Source organism: Fukomys damarensis, unplaced genomic scaffold, assembly GCF_012274545.1.
Source record: "Fukomys damarensis isolate Sample0158 unplaced genomic scaffold, DMR_v1.0_HiC HiC_scaffold_3, whole genome shotgun sequence".
Taxonomy (NCBI): domain Eukaryota; kingdom Metazoa; phylum Chordata; class Mammalia; order Rodentia; family Bathyergidae; genus Fukomys; species Fukomys damarensis.
In genome coordinates, this window is record NW_022900915.1 from 17,099,861 (window position 1) to 17,116,898 (window position 17,038).

The window sequence follows — 17,038 nt, forward strand, 5'->3', positions numbered from 1 at the left end:
ACACACACATTTTTTTTTAATACAGGGGATCAAACTCAGGACCTTGCACTTCCCAGGAAGGCACTGTGCCAACCCCTGGCCCTAATATTTTGTTTTTTTGGTACCAGGGATCAAACTCAGGACCCTGGGCCGAGTATTTAGCTCAGTGGCACCATGCCTGCCTTGCAAAAGGTCCTGAGTTCAATCTCTGGTACCGCAGTTAAAAAAAAAAAGGAACTTGGGACCCCCTGCACTTGTGAGGCATACTGTGAAGCTAAATCTCCAGCCCTCAGCCCAAATATTTTTAAAGGTACAATATTAAGCAGCAGTAGGAAACAAATCTTTTTCAGATAAAAATAAATATTTAAGGTTGAGGTTCTGTCACTTGTAGCCTTAAAATGGTGAAAGCCTAAATCAAAACATTAGGAACAATGTTGATTAAGTGCAGACATTAAGAAACTAAACTGAATATAAAATAGAAACTAATTGAATCAGGAGAGAGAAGTGGTTCTTTGAAAGAAGTCTGCGCTGGGTATAGGTGAGGCACATGGGAGTGTCAAATTCTAAAAGAGTGTGCCATATAGGTAAAGACAAGCTTCATGGAGATGTTACTTTATTCCGATCTCCAGAAATGTGTGATACAGAGTGGGAACGAGGGGTGGGGAGTGAAGGAGGAGAAGACAAAGGTAGGGTGCATGGACCAGCATGGCAGATCAGAGATCTGATCTACATATAAACAACTTAAATGATGGATTTTAAGCCAATGCAGTTATTGGGTCATTTGTCTGGTAGTCTTGGGAGTGGACATATTTTGCAGATGGGAGAGATGTGAATGGTTGAAAGCAAGATAAAAAATGAAGCTCAATCCTTCCTTTTTCCCTCTGATAGCCAGAGGGACCGGGCTGACAGCCATCAGGTCCTTTTCCCCCAACTCCCCGGGGTGGCCTTCATCCTTGGTCCTGCAGCCCTGACAGGAGCTCCAGCATGGCTGACAGTGCAACCCGCCTCCCTCCCAGCTCTAGGCCACTGCTGCTGTCTCCCTGAGCTGTGGAGGACTGCACTTGACAAGGCAAGGATCAGTGAGGAACTGGGGGCCTCAAATCCCAATAAGAAAAGATCAACACTCCAACCCCTCCTGGAGTCTCTCCTCACAGCAGCAAAAGACGCAATTTCAGCCCCTGCCATTTTCACAGAAACTCAGCAGAGCCACTGCTTCTCCCACAGTTCAGCAAAGCTGTTACCATCACAGCTGAGGTTGTCCTACATGCCCCAGGGCTGCTCTGGAAGATACTTGCCTTGGCCACAGCAAGCCTGAAACAGGGACCTACCCCAGATGACTGCCCTGCAACTATTCTGGATGACTGCAATGTCTTCAAATGACCCCACCCACTTCAGTTATTACTTCAAAAGTCCCCAAGTAGGTCTGCAAAATACAAGGAGTTACGCATGCATAGGCCGCTCTTCTCTCATATGCAGGATTCCCACACAGTCCTGGGCTAAGTCCCAGAGGGCTCCTCCTTATGCACTTCCACACTGTGCTGCAGCACAGGACCCAATAAAAACTTCATTCCAGTGATTCTATTGCCTACTCAAGATTCTTACCTTGGGTAGAACAAGCTAAGTGGATTCTAAGAAAGAGCTGTAACACTAAAGGTTATTACCCTTAAAGAGCTCCAGAGAGTGGTGGAACAGGAAAGAGCTAAGAGCAGCGGAGATTGGTGGAGACCAGCAGTGATATGCAGAGACTTGAAATGACCTACAGAGAGCCTCAGAGAGGCATTGAAAGCTGATGGAAGAGCTCCAGAAAGCTATCACAGGGGCTGCGAGCCCAGGGTTCACAGGAGCTGAAGGGTGTTTGGGAGCCACCAGGAGCTGTAATACTAAGAGCTGAAGAGGCACAAGCACTCAAAGTTCAGAGCTGTAATATTAAGGGCTGAGTGTGACACCCAATTGGACCTAGGAGAGATCACGTGAAGCAGAAGAACCTCCCTGCTAAGACAGATAATCATGAGAAATAAATCACTGCTGTTTTAAGCCAGAGTTTTGGAATTATACAATCAACAATTGAAACACAATCTTGCTGAGCCTCAGCTTCTAACTGTGTATCATGGGACTGATGCTACAAAGTTGTTCTGAGGATTACACAAGGCTAATTCCAAACACTGTGCTCAAGAACACTAGTTGTTACAGTGATTACTATTAAAAACTGTCCAGGACATCCTTGACATAACCTGCAGGTGTGCCCTCTGGGAAAGCTTACTCTCATGAGCATCTGTTGTTTCCAATCACATGGTTACCCAAAACCAATGGAAAGTTCTGTTTTGTTTTTCTGGCTACAGTATCTGAAAAAAGAACTCTGCATCATAAACAGACGACCAAAGAAGGTTCTGTTTAGAATAGCCATCTTCTCTACCTACCTACTGACACAATTTGTTAAGCCTTTACTATTTATCAGACATCATTTAAAAAGGCTAAAAGAGATCCTTTCTTTTAAAAAGAAACCATTTCCACCTGTGTAGCCATTAACAGCAAGGACTGCAAACTTGAACTTTAGCAGGGAGAATCTGCAACAGTAGATGGGCCTAAAGAACCTGAAGAGGAAAAACTTAAATTTCCAGGCTGGCACTCAGTGGCACCATGCCTGCCTGGCAAGTACATGGTCCTGAGTTCGATCCTTGGTATGGAGGTCGGGGGAGACATAAATTTCCAAACAGAGCTCAAATACACTAAAGAAGAATACATGATTCTGATAGGAAATCCCCAAATAATCCCATGAATAAGGAAGAAAATGGTTCCCCCAAAGGGTACATTCCTTAGCAAGCCTACGCCCCCAAAGGGACCCATTCACAAATGCAAGACCCAAGATGAGAGGAAAATTTGACCATCTGACATTACCTTCCATGTTTGAGTACAGAATGGGACAAGGCAGTTTTAAATCACACACTAATGAAAGAGTAACTCCTGGGTCTATCTGTAGGAAAGAATGTTGAACAGCTTTCAACTGCCTTTATGAAATCAATCATTTTGTTGAAGATTTGCTTACTGATGTGCTTTAGAGGAATGACTAGAGTATGTGAGTGCTAACCTCAACAACAGATTAACCCATGGATCAGCATAGTTGAATGGACTATTAAGAGGTGGGGCCTATTTGAAGGGAGTGAGTTATGGGAACATGCCCTTAGGTACAGTGATACATTGATATTCATCATTAACTGATCCTGGGAAATATAAGTGTTGACAGTATTGAGTATTGAGTAAACTGTTTTGGGTGGAAAGGTAGTAAGTCAAAGGCTATTGACACTGACATTGTGCATCTGGTACCAAATAAATGTGAAAATTTTCATATCAAAATGCATCAAGTACCAAATTTAGTGAGTTTCAAAGCAACTGAGTACTGTAACTTTTTCTTAGCCCCTTCCTCTCTATCTCTTTCCCTCACTCTCTGCTTCTTAACTGCCATGAAGTGAGCAGCTTTCCCCTGCCACACTCTATCACTATGATGTTTCCGCCTCATCACAGGCCTACAGGCAATGGAACCAGACAACCATGGACAGAAACCTCTGAAACTTTGAGCTAAAATATACTCTTCTTTCCTCCTTTAAATTGATTTTCTCAGGTATGTAGTCATAGCAATGAAATGCTGACTGATACGCAAACTATCAGAATTCTAATCTGGAATGTGCTGCTTCTACTTGAGTGACCTTGTATTAATAATTATTCCTTATTTATTTCACTGTAAAATGGGGATAAGTTCATTGGATTGTTACAAGGATTAAATGTATATGTATAAAAGGTTCACAGGAGAATATTAACAAATAATAGGCAATTAATAAGAATTAGCTGTTTTAAAAAGCTGAAAGAAATGTAAGAGACCAGTTACTGCACAAAACCAAGGGTTATAAAAGTCACTAAGACATCTAGCACAGTGCTTCTCAAGATATTTTATTTTTAATTTTTCACCTTTTGTAAAAAGCAAGGTTATATGCTTGAATGTCACAGGAATGTCAAACTGCTCAAAGTTTCTAAATGTTTACTCTTACTTTCTATACTCTTCATCATCCAGTAACCATGTACTGTTTTTGGACTGGCATTTTTCTCAAGACTAAACTCTGAGTAGCACTGTTCTAGCACATAAGAAAGACTTAGAAGATGACCAAAACTTAACTAGAAGGTTAAATTATGAAAATATTTAGTAAAGAAAACCAGTCCCCATAACAGGGCAAAAGGATGACTTGAGGGTCAACAAGTTGACAGGTAAAATAACCCCAACAGGTGAAAACTGAAATGCAAAATTGGCTGCCAAATAAGGAACACAATTAGTATTCCCCACTCCTACACAATGCTGTAGGGGGTGGCGCTCTGAGAACCTGTTGGCCAGGAAGTCATCAGTCCCAGAGGGATAGGATGAAAGAAGTCAGCAGAACTGATTTGGGCCTCTTGACTGGGAAGCCACTCTCAGCCAGTAATATTAACCACAAGCCAAATAGTTCTTCTCTACCAAAGAAACCACGCATTTTCTCTGGTAACATGGAACTACATACACACACACACACACACACACACACACACACACACAAACACGCACACATCTACATATTCACAGACACCCACCTGTGGTCTTAGGAGGCTCTTGAGGTCCACCTTGCCAGCCATACTGTGGGTATCCTTGGTAGGGGTACCCCTGAGGAGGTGGGTAGGGCCCCCCTGTAGGCCCCATTGCTGGTTGTGGATAAGGTGGGTATGGGGCTGTTGGGCCTGGGCCTGGATATGGTGGAGGGTTCTCTGGGTTCATCATAGACCTGCAAAGGGCACGCACAGGAGACAAAAAGGATGAAAATTATTTGCATTTAACTCATTAATGATGGGGCTATACATGTGTGACTGTCCCACTGGGAGGTCTGTACCACCCGATGGGACTGTCCCAAAGCACTTGATGGAATAGTCATGTGTGTATCACCAGTGGTACAAGCTGGTAGGAATGTGTTAACTTATGGAAATTATCAGGGAAAAAATTTCCAACCCATGAGATCATTTGCAAAATGCCTTAAATGTGTCTTAAGTCTCCTGTAATCACCAGCTTTACCCATTTTATTTTTTTCTCATCATCACCACAATTGGCAATTATCTCATGTATCTGCTTATTTACCTATTGTCTGTCTCCTCTGCTCGACAGTTTTAGATCACCACTATGTCCTTAGAGCCTTGCATTGTGCCTGCTCAAGGCAGGCCCCTAATAGATATGTTGAATGAATAACAAGATATTTTGTTTCTCTTAATTCCTCGATATTCCATAAATGTGACTGGAGAGTTTAAAATGACAATCTAATAGTACTAACTATGAATCCAATTGGTCAAAATTGACCCAGCACTAGAAACTCTTCAATAAACTGGGATGGGTCACAATGGGGACTTCTGACAAGGAGTACTGCTAATTGTAACATGGGACTACACACATGCACACCTACATATTCACAGACACATATCTGTGACCAATCCAGTTTGTAAGCACTGCTTTGGGAACCAGGGTCAACTGGTTCCTCTCCCTAGACCCACTTCACTGAGCAGCTGGGCAGAGCTGCCAATGGAGAATGCTGAGCATCTCCTCTAACTATCCAGGCTTCTAGGACTCTGCAGAGCTCAGTAGAAACCCTCACTTATATTTACAGGGTCCAGTCCTCAGCAGTGTGCTTCTGTGAGGAAGGCTATGTTTACCAGTCCCCAAGCCAGTCAATGATTCTCTAGACTGGACTTGAAGCTTTGAGAGCCAACATCTTGTTTCTACCACTTGTCATTCCCACAGTGTCCAGCATAGTGATTTCCAGATTAAAAGCAAATAAACCATTCCTGGGAAATACAAATAATGCATCCTACATATGACTCATTCAATATAATGTCTATCATACTGCTGCACATCTCCTCTATTGATTTTTAACTTTTTACCTATTTCAGTGCTTTCTATCCCCAACTACATAGTAAAAGTCTCACACTCACATAAATTCACCAGTCTTTTTCATAGCATACAGTCAATAAACTCCTAAGTGACTTTATATGAAAATATAGCCATAAGGTTCTCTATAAAAATCTACATGAAAATTAATGATGGAATTTGTTGGTTACCCATGTAACATCCATATTTTCCCTTCCTAACAGTAATCAGATTTCCAGTTAGGTATGCATTCATTCTTCATGTAGCTCATCACACCCCAGCTCCAGGGTGAGCCTTGTCTATATAAACCAATCTAGGTCACTACCTCTCCTTTTTCATTATGATTAATTCAAGGAATCTAGGACTAAGCCAATCACAAGTGTCATCCTCTGACCACTAGGATTGGTTCTGAAATGGTTCAATCAGTAAAAAGCTCTCATAACACTTCCATTCCCCTCCCCTTTTTTTTTTGGTACCAGGGATGGAACTTGGGACCTTGTGCTTATGAGGCAGGCAGTGGCAGCACTGAGCTGAATCCCTGGCCCTCTTTCTTTCATCTTAAGAGGTACACACAAAGTTTAGAAAAGACGTGCTTGGCCCACAGAATTCTTGACAACCAATCTACAGCCCTGTCAGCCTTAAAATGAAGTGGGCACTTCAGAAAGGCACAGCAGAAAGAAGGAAAGAAATGGGACTCCATATCATTTTTAACTGTTCATAAATCAAAGACCAAGTCCAACCTAACCCAAACTACTCCTATAAAGTTTTCAGTTCTGGGAACCAATGGCAAGATAAACTAATGAGCCCTTATGAGTAACATTTAACCAAGTATGCACTTATGCTGTACTGACTCAGTGCCCTGACAGTGGGCTAAGTACTAGGGAACAGGCTCAATAATATGGCTCAATTCCTTCCCTTGGGCAAGTGGTTGAGAAGCTATACAAAAGGAAAATGATTTTTAGAAAAACGGTGGTGAACAGACTGTTGGGATAGGGGCTTCATCCTCACAGGAGACAGCAGGGGTGGAGAGAATCTCTTGAAGGAAGAGATTAAAAATTGAAAGTTTATATTATGGAATCAAGATAGTTTGAGAGTCTCTATTTTCAGCACAGATGCATTCTAGCCCCCATTTTAGAGACTCTTACAGTTAACAGGGACTAAAAAAAGAACGAGAAGGGCTGGGGATTTAGCTCAGTGGCACCATAGCTGCCTCACAAATGCAAGGTCCTGAGTTCAATCCTCAGTACCACAAAAAAACAAACAAACAAAAAAACTAAAGTTCTTTTCCTTCTCTCATCTCCATAGTTTTTGCCAACATGGCACTGCACCCCATTCAAGGAAGCCTTTCCCCTTACCCTAATCAAAGGTTCATGGTGACTAAAACTACCACCATCACCTGAATCTGGGGGTAAATGCTGGTCATATCTGCATTTCATTTCTTCTAGTAATCCCTGATTAACACAGTATCAGTCTCATTAACCCCCATACAACCATTCCACTATTTACTTCTAAATCACAGAAGTAGAACTCTGTCCTGAAAATCATGTATACAACCTAATTTCATTAAAAATGTGATTTAACTTGTTCAGTCTGACAAGACTTTGTAGTAATGATCAGTCTCTGCACAAAGTCTTGGCCTACATTTCTCTAAAGACAGTGTGCTAAGAATAGTGAGCTGTGAGTACAGAAAAAAATGAAGGGTTTAAAACTAGGACTTCAGGCCTCCATGTTTTAAACTTTTTCTCTATTCTTGTCTTGAGACAAGGATTCACTATGTAGCCCAGCCTAAATTTAAACTCCTGATCCTCCTGCCTTATCTTCCTGATTGTCAGGATTACAGGGGCGTGCCACCACTGAACATCCTAACTTTTCTTGATCCACATGTTGCATCTATTCCTCATTATTATATGCAGTTCTCTTCCTGGGGCCCTCAAACTCTCTTTCAGTGCCAGGGATTTTGTTCAGTGGTTCTGCCGCCTGCCTTACAAGTACAAGGGCCTGAGTTCGATCCCCAGTACCAAAAGTGGGGGGTGGCTCTCTTTCAAGGGTATGTGTCCTTCCCTTCAATCATGCCTCCCTCTTATTTTTAGTAGGTGATTTTTTCTCCTGTCTGAGGAATTGTGTAATGTCTAGGGGAAAGATCTCATCCACTGTTCACAGGAGCACTAATAAAAAGCATAAACCCCAAAGGTGCTCCAGCCACCATGTCCCCCTCTCACATGTACTACTTCCCTGAGTTCCCAAGATAGTCATCTTACACAAATAAAGACCTGGTTCTATTTTCAGTTTCTTCTAAGCAGGAAAAAGTCCAACTAAGAGAATAGCAAAAGTCACAAAAAAAAAGCATCTGAGCTGGATCAAAGATCTTAGGGATGATATGAGAAAAGCAGGACTTCACCCAGTGTGAATCAATTATTCCCAAGTTGGTAGAGAGATAAACCAAAGTAAAAAAGATTTTTTAACACTGATGCAATCTAGTGTAAACTATATAACAAAACCAAAATATAAACAAGTTTTAAATTTAAGGCATGATACTGAACTTTGTAACATGAGAATTTTCCCTTACAAATTAGGTCAGGTAAAAAGCAAACCCAATGATAGTGGAGCATTACATTAAAGAAAATGTGAGCAGTGGAAAATGTGGCATTAAAGACAAGTCAGAGCTTTGAAAGGGACAGCTCAAATAGCACAGCAGCCAAGGGCCATTAATAGACTATCGAACACTGCTATCTCGCGATCCCATTCAAGACATGCTCAAAGTCACAGGATTAGCAGTCATTCAACCATACAATGAGAAGCAGAATCTATTCTTTGGGAAAGTAGTTAATGGAGATAAGACACTATAAAAAAAGACCTCATCGAAGCAGAGATCCAGGAAATAAAAAAATAATAACAACTTTGAAAAGCAGTGTTAAATTGTAATCTACCTGGTAGACAGACTGGCACTGATTCTGATAGCAGGAAAGTGGAGAATTTTCTTGTGGAAAAACTACACAGTTTCAAAGAAGAAAATTATATATATATATATATATATATGTTTATTTATTGATGCTTGGGAAGATACCAAAGAAATGACTCATCTAATCTCCCAAAGTAAAGCTCACGTGTGCAGACTTTCCAATTGACATTTATTGCTTCATACATAAATGAATGAATAAAGATCAGACACTGAAGCCCCTAACAAAAAAAGACCGAAATAAAACAGGAAAAAAAACCCTACATATCCAGAAAAAAATTTTTTTGATATCAGGGATTGAACTCAGAACCTTGCATTTAAAAAAATTTTTTTAAGTTAAATTATGTTGTATCTATGTAATAGTTATATGGAGTTCTCTGCATGCGTGTGTGTGTGTGTCGCTAGGGATCAAACCCAAGATCTCATACCTACAAATAAGCAAGTGTTGTACCACTGAGCTATACCCCTAGCCTTTGTTTTAAATTTATGCTTTGAGGGGCTGGAGGTTTAGCTCAGAGGCACCGAGTGTGCCTTGCAAGTACAAGGTCCTGAGTTTGATCCCTGGTAACAAACAAACAATGCTTTGAAGTACAATGTAATGTTATATAAGAAAACATTCATTTGTTTATTTGGTACTGGGAGCTCAAACTTGGGACCTTGTGCTTGCAAGACAGGTGGCAGAACCACTGAGCTAAATCCCTGGCCCCATAAGAAAACTTTTAAAGCAGCAAGTTCAGCACCACACACTTGTAATTCCAGCTACTAGGAAAGCAAGGCAGGAGAATTTCAAGTTTAAGGCCAGCCTGAGCAATTTAGCAAGACCCTATCTCAAACAAAATAAAACAAAGCAAAAATCATAACAAATAAAAAGGGCTAGGGATGTAGCTCAGTATGAGGCCCAAGGTTTAATCCTCAGTACCACAAATTTTATACCTCAGACTTATATTTTATTTTATATATAGTCAGCCTGATCCCAACTTTCTTTAAAACAAATACTGATAGATTAATATAACAGAAAGAAGAGCCCTAAAAGCAAACCCACACAGTACAATCATCTAATTTAATAGAAAGGCACCAGTGCAGTTCAGAAAATAAAAGGTAGTATTAAAAAAAAATAGTCTGGAGGGCCAGGATGTAGCTCAATGGCCCTGCAAGAGCCTTGCAAGCCCTGCAAGCTCCAGGCCCTGCAAGTATGAGGCCCTGAGTTCAATTCCCAGTACCAAGAAAAAAAAAAGGTCTGGATTAATTATATATCCTTGCGGAGAGGGCTTAGCTTTCATCCCTATGTTTATACACAAAATAATCCTCACTGTATCACAGACTATAAATAAAAGCTAAAACAAGGTTTTAGAAAAATGCATATGATATTTGGCAGGATTTACCTTATGACCCAGGAACTCTACTTTCAGGTATACAGTCATTCCTCACTTAATCACAGGGATGTGTTCTGAGAACTGTATCATTAGAGAATTTACCTGTGTTCAAGCAACATAGAATATATTTATACAAACTAAGATGATACCAGGTCACTACATGATGTAGTCTATCTTTTGCAAATGGGTAGGGGACCAAAAGATGAGGAGAGGAGAGCAGAAGGAAAAGTAAAGAATTAAAATGTGTTATGTATACATTTACTGCAAACATGTACTAACAATTTTTTAAAATTTTAACACATTCTTGCTGGTTTGAACCACTGGTGGTACATGCACGACTGTCTCATTGGGTGGCTTGTCCACTGGTAATACAAATGGATCTAATCATGTTTATGGGTCTTTTTGCTAATAAAATTAGAGGTTCAAGCTGCCTGGCAGTGAGACATAGGAATTATGGTCTTGTCATGAATGTGTTAAAAACCCAGAGACCTAAAATGGCCTCTTTTCACTGGCCTTAAAATAGAATCTTTATAAATAGATTGTTTTATATTCTAGGCTCCTCAATTTTTTTTGAATCTCAGACTTATAATTTCCAATGTGGTTAGGTTAAAAATTGCTTTTGAAATACTGGCTTTGTGTTACCATATCATATTCGTCTCTTTTTTATAGTTTCCTTTAAATTTTAGCATTGACATATTAGTTTATTTCATTCACAGTTATGTACTCATTTCATGAAAATTTCCAGGAATATCAACTATAAGTATTAGTGGTTCCAGGTACTACAGTTCCTCTTCAGAGAGAGACAATAACATCAGGAATCACAAAACCAAGCTGAGACAGAAGTATAGTCCTGGGAGCCCCAAAAGTAAACAAATGACTTAGGGAAGGTAAGAGGCAGCTTCTAGAAGAAAATGATAACCACATTGAGAGTTATGTTAAAATTCAGATTATTTCAATCTTCGTGCTTCCATCACAGGCAGCAATGTGCAAAAGTGCAGAACATTTGAGGGATGGAACAGTATAGCATGAATAAGGGTAAAGACAGCGCATACTGCTAAGAGTGGATTTTCAGCATCATTGCACCTTTATTTTCTTTACTTATTACTTCTTTTGAAAGGATTCATCTAGCTTTATTTATATATGTCAGATAACAATGGTAAGCAATCATTCAACAATATTTATGAAATAACCACATGTTAAGAATGAATTTTAGGGCCGGGGATTTAGCTCAGCAGTTTGGTGGCCTGCCTTGCAAGTGCAAGGACCCAAGTTCGATCCCCAGTACCAAAAAAAAAGAATGAACTTAACATCAGATTAGGCTTAATGAAAAATATGAAAATAAAAACATTTTCATTAATCTGTTATGCATCAGAAAAAGCTGGAAGTTCCTCAGATTTCATAGGTATGTCGAAGGTAGTTTAGCTATGAAGACAAAACTCACTTCAGTGGGTCCAGAGGATGCAAGGAGTTATACAATGTTAGAGGTCCTCTGCAAAACCCAGAGGACTGCCTGAATGCAGACCCTCTTTCATCTTCAGCTTCAGGAAGAGTCTCCAAGGGTGGGCTGCAGGGCCTTGTCTGACAGCTCCCAGCAGTAAATCCATACACATGCATGCGTGTGCCCACGTGTGTGCATGTGTGTGTGATGTCCCAACATGCTGCTGGGCCCCAGGGGAGGGGCATGCCTAGACTCACCCACTCAGTGTGGCGCTCTGATCAGCAGCCCATCACTGAAAAGTCAGTGGAGAAGCAAAGGTTGACTCCTCCTCGGAAAGTAGGCTGCAGCCTCTGAATTACATCTAGTCACTGGGACATACATGGCAGCACTGTAAGTCTGAAACTTCAAACAGTCTGCCCTCAAAGTGAGAATGGAGAGAAAATGAGGCCCAGCAAGAGAAAAGGTCAAAAGAGAGGGCAGCAGTGAACAGAAGGGAATGAAAAAGGGAAGAAGGCTGTTAACACAGAAAGTGAGTTGGGGAAATAAAAGGAAAGGTTAGGGCCATGAGAGAAAAGGGAACTCTGTCCCCTGCCAAGTTGAGAGGACACACTAGAAAGGGACAGGCCATCCCTCCCAACAAGTCCAACTAGGCCACTTCCCAGGCCCAGTCCCCCACTAGCACAGCCCCTGAAAGGCAGGTTCTGCCTGCCTCCTCCCAGAGCATTACATTAGGCTTTGTGGGAAAGTTAAAATCTTGTTGGCTTAGAAAAACGCCCCTATGGCTTAATGCACTAGCAATTTAACTAAGCACTCCTGGTTCCTGATGATTACCAAGCCTTGCTACACCATGAAAGCACACTCTCCTGACCCTTGCAGGGAGCCACAGCCTAGTTAACATTGCAGGCAATTTATAATGTACAACAGTAGCACCAAGTACCACTCCTCCCTACCTAGGGCAGCACACTAAGAGATCATACAACCCCCAGGCAGCTCCTCCTCCCTCTTTCTTCTGTTTTCATAGAATTTTTAAAGGCATAGGCTTTATGGACAACAATAGCTGGAAAAAAGAAATGCTAGAGACAACTTCATATTCTTGTTATTAATAACATCCACAAACATAGTCCTCTACATGTGAAAGACAAAGGGCTCGAAGTAGTTGGGGGAACTGATGAGTTTTTTAAAAATGACATCCCACCAGCCTCCAAAAAAAAAGTTTTCCAAGAGCACATCTGCAAAGAAAGAGCAATATATTACAGCACCAATGAAGCCAGGCCCTTGACTTTAATATAGTATATACTACAACCTCACTACCACTTAGGTCTCCTGGCAAACTTTGTATCTTACTAGTTACTTACTAGTAATTCTGCATCTCATTCATGTCTTTTTAGGTTCTAGATTCTGTGGCCTTCCTAGTATTAGAAAGCCAATGAGTTCTAGGACAGGATTCAAGGGGTCCCTTCAAAGGCCTCCCTTCCCTAATCATCCCTACCACTTACATACTGCTGCCTGCTCACTATTAGTGAGTCATACCTTTGGGCGAAGGCAGTATTTCCACAGGTGCAATACATGGCATGATTTTGGAAGCATGAACAAACAACTTCATTTTAACCTTTTATATTTACCATCTATTTGTGACAGGTGATATAGTAATTTTCTGTTTAAGACAAGGATGCAGTTTCCTTTCTAAATAAAGTTTAGGATTTTTAAAAAATTGGTTCAATTTAGGGCCAGGGATTTAGCTCAGTGGTGCTCCCGCCTGCCTCATGCATAGACCAGAGTTCGATCTCCAGTACTAAAAAAAACAAAAGCAAAAAACAAAAAACTGATTCAATTTAAAGAAGAGTATTACTTTACTAATAGTAAAGGTGGTATGGAGACAAGACAAAAATCATGTCGGTGGAATATAAATGAAGTGTTAAGAGACATTTGGCACTCTTCTTTACCTTAAACACAACTATTTCTTACTGGAGTTTCTCATACAGCCAACACCAGACATCAAAGATCACTAAGAATACTTCAACAAAGTTAGCCTGGCAGTGCAGTTTCGTAATCCCAGCACTCTGAGAAGTTGAGGCAAGAGAAATGCAAATTCAAGCCCAGCCTGGATAACTAAGTGACTCAAAATAAAAAATAAAAAATGGCTGGAAATGTAGCTCAATGTGAAGGCCCTTGGTTCAATCTCAGCAAGCCCCTCGCCCCCAAACAAATCTAGAAACAAACAAAAAACCACAAAGTTAATAGAGCCAAAAGAGGCAGAAAATGTGATGGAAGGTTAGATCACCTTTAAAGGACAGTGTTGGGGAGCAAAGACAGGAGGGGGTTAGAGTCTGGAGTTTCTAGGAGGCTACGGCAAGCAGGAAAGCATTAAGCACTAGGCTTAATGACAAGGACTCAAGAGATAAGTATGCTCCCTACAGATGTCCCCCTCTTCACATGTAACTTCCCCAACTGATCCCTCTAAGGCTCTGATACTGAAAATTGACTAGAAAAGTACTATGTTCAAGCACTAGAATTAAATATGGCAGAAGTCAAGCACATTTTCCAGGCCTCCATTTCCCCAAATACCTTTGCTGTTCAACTAATGCCCTGCCTTTCTTTGAATACCAAAAGTAACTAGATAGTTTTCAGTTATGATGTATTTTTTTTCTGGAATGCTCTTGGGACTAGCTAACAATTCTTTAGTATAAATCATCAGGGAACTAGTCATAGGCACTTCTGAATAAGACATGTACTCCCTAATAAATAAATTCAGATAGAGTAACCAGCCTTATATGGTGATTACCAATAGTCCCTTAAACCTACTAATGAGAGTGCAACTATACATATACATACATATATGTATAAGTCCTTGTTTGTGACAAGGTCATACCATGGGCTTGCTGCCCACAGAGACTGGATTCACACCACCTGTCTCCCTTGCTTTATTCTACCCTGCCCCCTTTACATTTGAGGACCCATCCAGTTTCCTAGATCTGGCTTTCAGGCCTGAATCAATAAGAGGCTCCTTGACTTACATGAAAAACCCATCATAGCTTGGAAATACTGTAATAAAAAATGTAGTTAACCTAAATAACTGAACTCCGTAATTTAGCCTCATTTATCTTAAATGTGCTCAGGACATTTATCTAACTGAAAGCCTATTTTATGATAAAATGTTAAATATCTTATACTTAACAATTTCTTAAATACTGTAAGTAAAAAACAGAATGTATGGGTACACTTTTGCATCATCATAAAGAAGAAAAATCTTAAGTCAAACCATCATTAAATCAGAGATCATCAGTTTTAACAGTCCACAAATGCCTCCTAAAAACTACAAAGACATCAATCCACGCTCACTTCCTTTTGAAGAGGCCTTTGTATATAGTACTCAGAGTGGTGTGAACCTTTCTGGTTGTGAGACTGGAGGGTCAACTCACATCAATCCCCTTGCTTTTATACTGCTACTTTTTAATTGCTGACTCCTATTTTATAGCCAAGCCAATTAGTAGCCTTGCTCAAGCGTGGGGAGCTTGGAGGCCTGGAGTACAGTACTCAGCTCAGCTTGAGGAAAACAGGAAGTTTCTTCACCTGAATTTCCTTCAGATGCGAGTGCTACACCTGGCTAGCAAATGTCAGAAATCTAAGAGCTGAATGTCAAAGCTCCAAAGAGTCCCTGGGTAATCCAAAAGCACTTGAGACTCTAGTAAGCTTTGTAGCAGGACTGGTGGCTATTTCTTCACCCGATTTAGTGAGCATTATTACCTACTTTTGTCTCTGACAAGCTTAATGACTAACACTTTTCAGGGCTGAGACAATTTCTGGTAACACTATTGCTGAAAGGATGCTGGATGGAAAGCTGCCTACCTCGCAGTCTATGGTGTCACTGGTTCCCTGTAGGCACTCAGAAAGAGCCAAGACAAGAGTTAGACTAAGGTAGTGAAAAATCTGAGTTTATTTACACAGGAAATACAAACATTCACTTAACCTCAGGCCTCTGGATCTTGATTATAGGCTAACTCTATAGACTCCGAGGGGGGAAAAATTGCAAAAAGGACTTAGAATCTGAACGAGACTTTTTATAATAGTTTATAACTTCTACCTCAAAATATACCTTTCACCCAAAAATTAAAACAGTCTAATGCTGGGTGTGGCAGTACATGCCTGTAATCCCAGCTCTTAGGCTGAGGCAGGAGGATCACTGTGAGCTTGAGGCCAGCTTGAACTACATGGTGAGATCCTGTCTCAAAAAGAACCAAGAAAAAAAAAAAAAGGGTCTGCTTTGGAGCTCAAATTTCATATAGTCTCTCATTAATTCTCATTACCACTGTGAAGACTTCTGATCATTATGTGGTTCAAGATCAAGTTATGTTTCTGTGCCAGGGCCTTGAGTGACAAGGGTGAAGGCTCTGAATGTTCTTGCTTATACCCCACTCCTAACTCTCACTGGGGTTTCAATTCCACCCAAAGGAGACCATTTCCCTTGCAGGCAGCCCTGTTGTTTAGCTTAGCTTGTGTTTAGGGAAACACACTAACATTTTTTTTTTTTTTTCTGACAATGAAGCCTTAACTTCTTTACCAGTGAAAAATCGCGTGGGAGTGAATGAAATCGGAAAATTTCCAAAAACTCTTGGCCTACTTAACTGCCCATAGTTAAGCACATAGTTACTTTGTCTAAGGGAGGAAGGGGTGGAATGTTTCCAAAAAAGTATAATTAGTTGTCCAGTTCAAACATGATCAAAAAGATTTAGAAAATGGTTAACAAAAATTATTTTACAGTTTTTTCTTTAGTTAATTAAGTATTTTGATAGGACCTTTCTATGTGGCCCATCCTATTTTCAAACTAGTAGGCTTTAAATGACCCTCTCCTCTCACCTCAGCCTCCTGAGTAACTGGCACTACAAACAAATTTTTTTTTTAATGGGGCCAATACATCTAATTTCCAAGGAAATTTAGAAAGCTCCTGAAAAGCCCCTTATAAACCACTGTGGCCCTTTATGCACTTTGGAACTTTTTAAAATCACCTATGGGGACTTCTTGCATAGAGAATGACTTCACTGAAATGACTAGAAGTTACCTTTTCCCGGGACTCTCCATTCTGGACTTGCTCTCCCTGGAGTGCTGTGCTGGTTTCTACATTTATGCACACAACCAGCTGCGGCCACCCTCTGAAGTTCTTAGCAATTCCCTAAACTGCCTTTTACTGTACTGGATCCCTGGAGGTCCAAATCTGTTTTCTGGAGTCACACATACAGTACAAATTGTTACAAGGTTCAGCCATTTCACTTCTTCCCGGAAAACAACACTTTTAAAGCATGAATATAAAATGGATAGCTGGGTATATCTTTGGTCACAGCAGGGCTGGGAACAACTATAAATCACCAAAT

The 17,038-nt window shown here is 40.6% G+C and overlaps 1 protein-coding gene across 3 annotated transcripts in view; it reads right to left on the reverse strand.

Moving 5' to 3' along the window:
• Nucleotides 1-16,763, reverse strand: part of Cystm1 (cysteine rich transmembrane module containing 1) — a 60,668-nt gene extending 43,905 nt beyond the window's left edge. For 2 of the 3 annotated variants that reach the window (XM_010613815.2, XM_010613814.2), the window contains exons 1-2: nucleotides 11,676-11,863; nucleotides 4,591-4,778 (exon numbers count right to left, since the gene is read on the reverse strand). In XM_010613815.2, coding sequence (XP_010612117.1) covers nucleotides 4,591-4,778; nucleotides 11,676-11,848 — 361 coding nt within the window. In that variant the 5' untranslated portion in view covers nucleotides 11,849-11,863. Of the gene's footprint in view, nucleotides 1-4,590; nucleotides 4,779-11,675; nucleotides 11,864-16,728 lie in introns of those variants that run through there. The other variant, XM_019206044.1, reaches the window with a different exon arrangement.
• Between the last annotated feature and the right edge of the window lie 275 nt (nucleotides 16,764-17,038).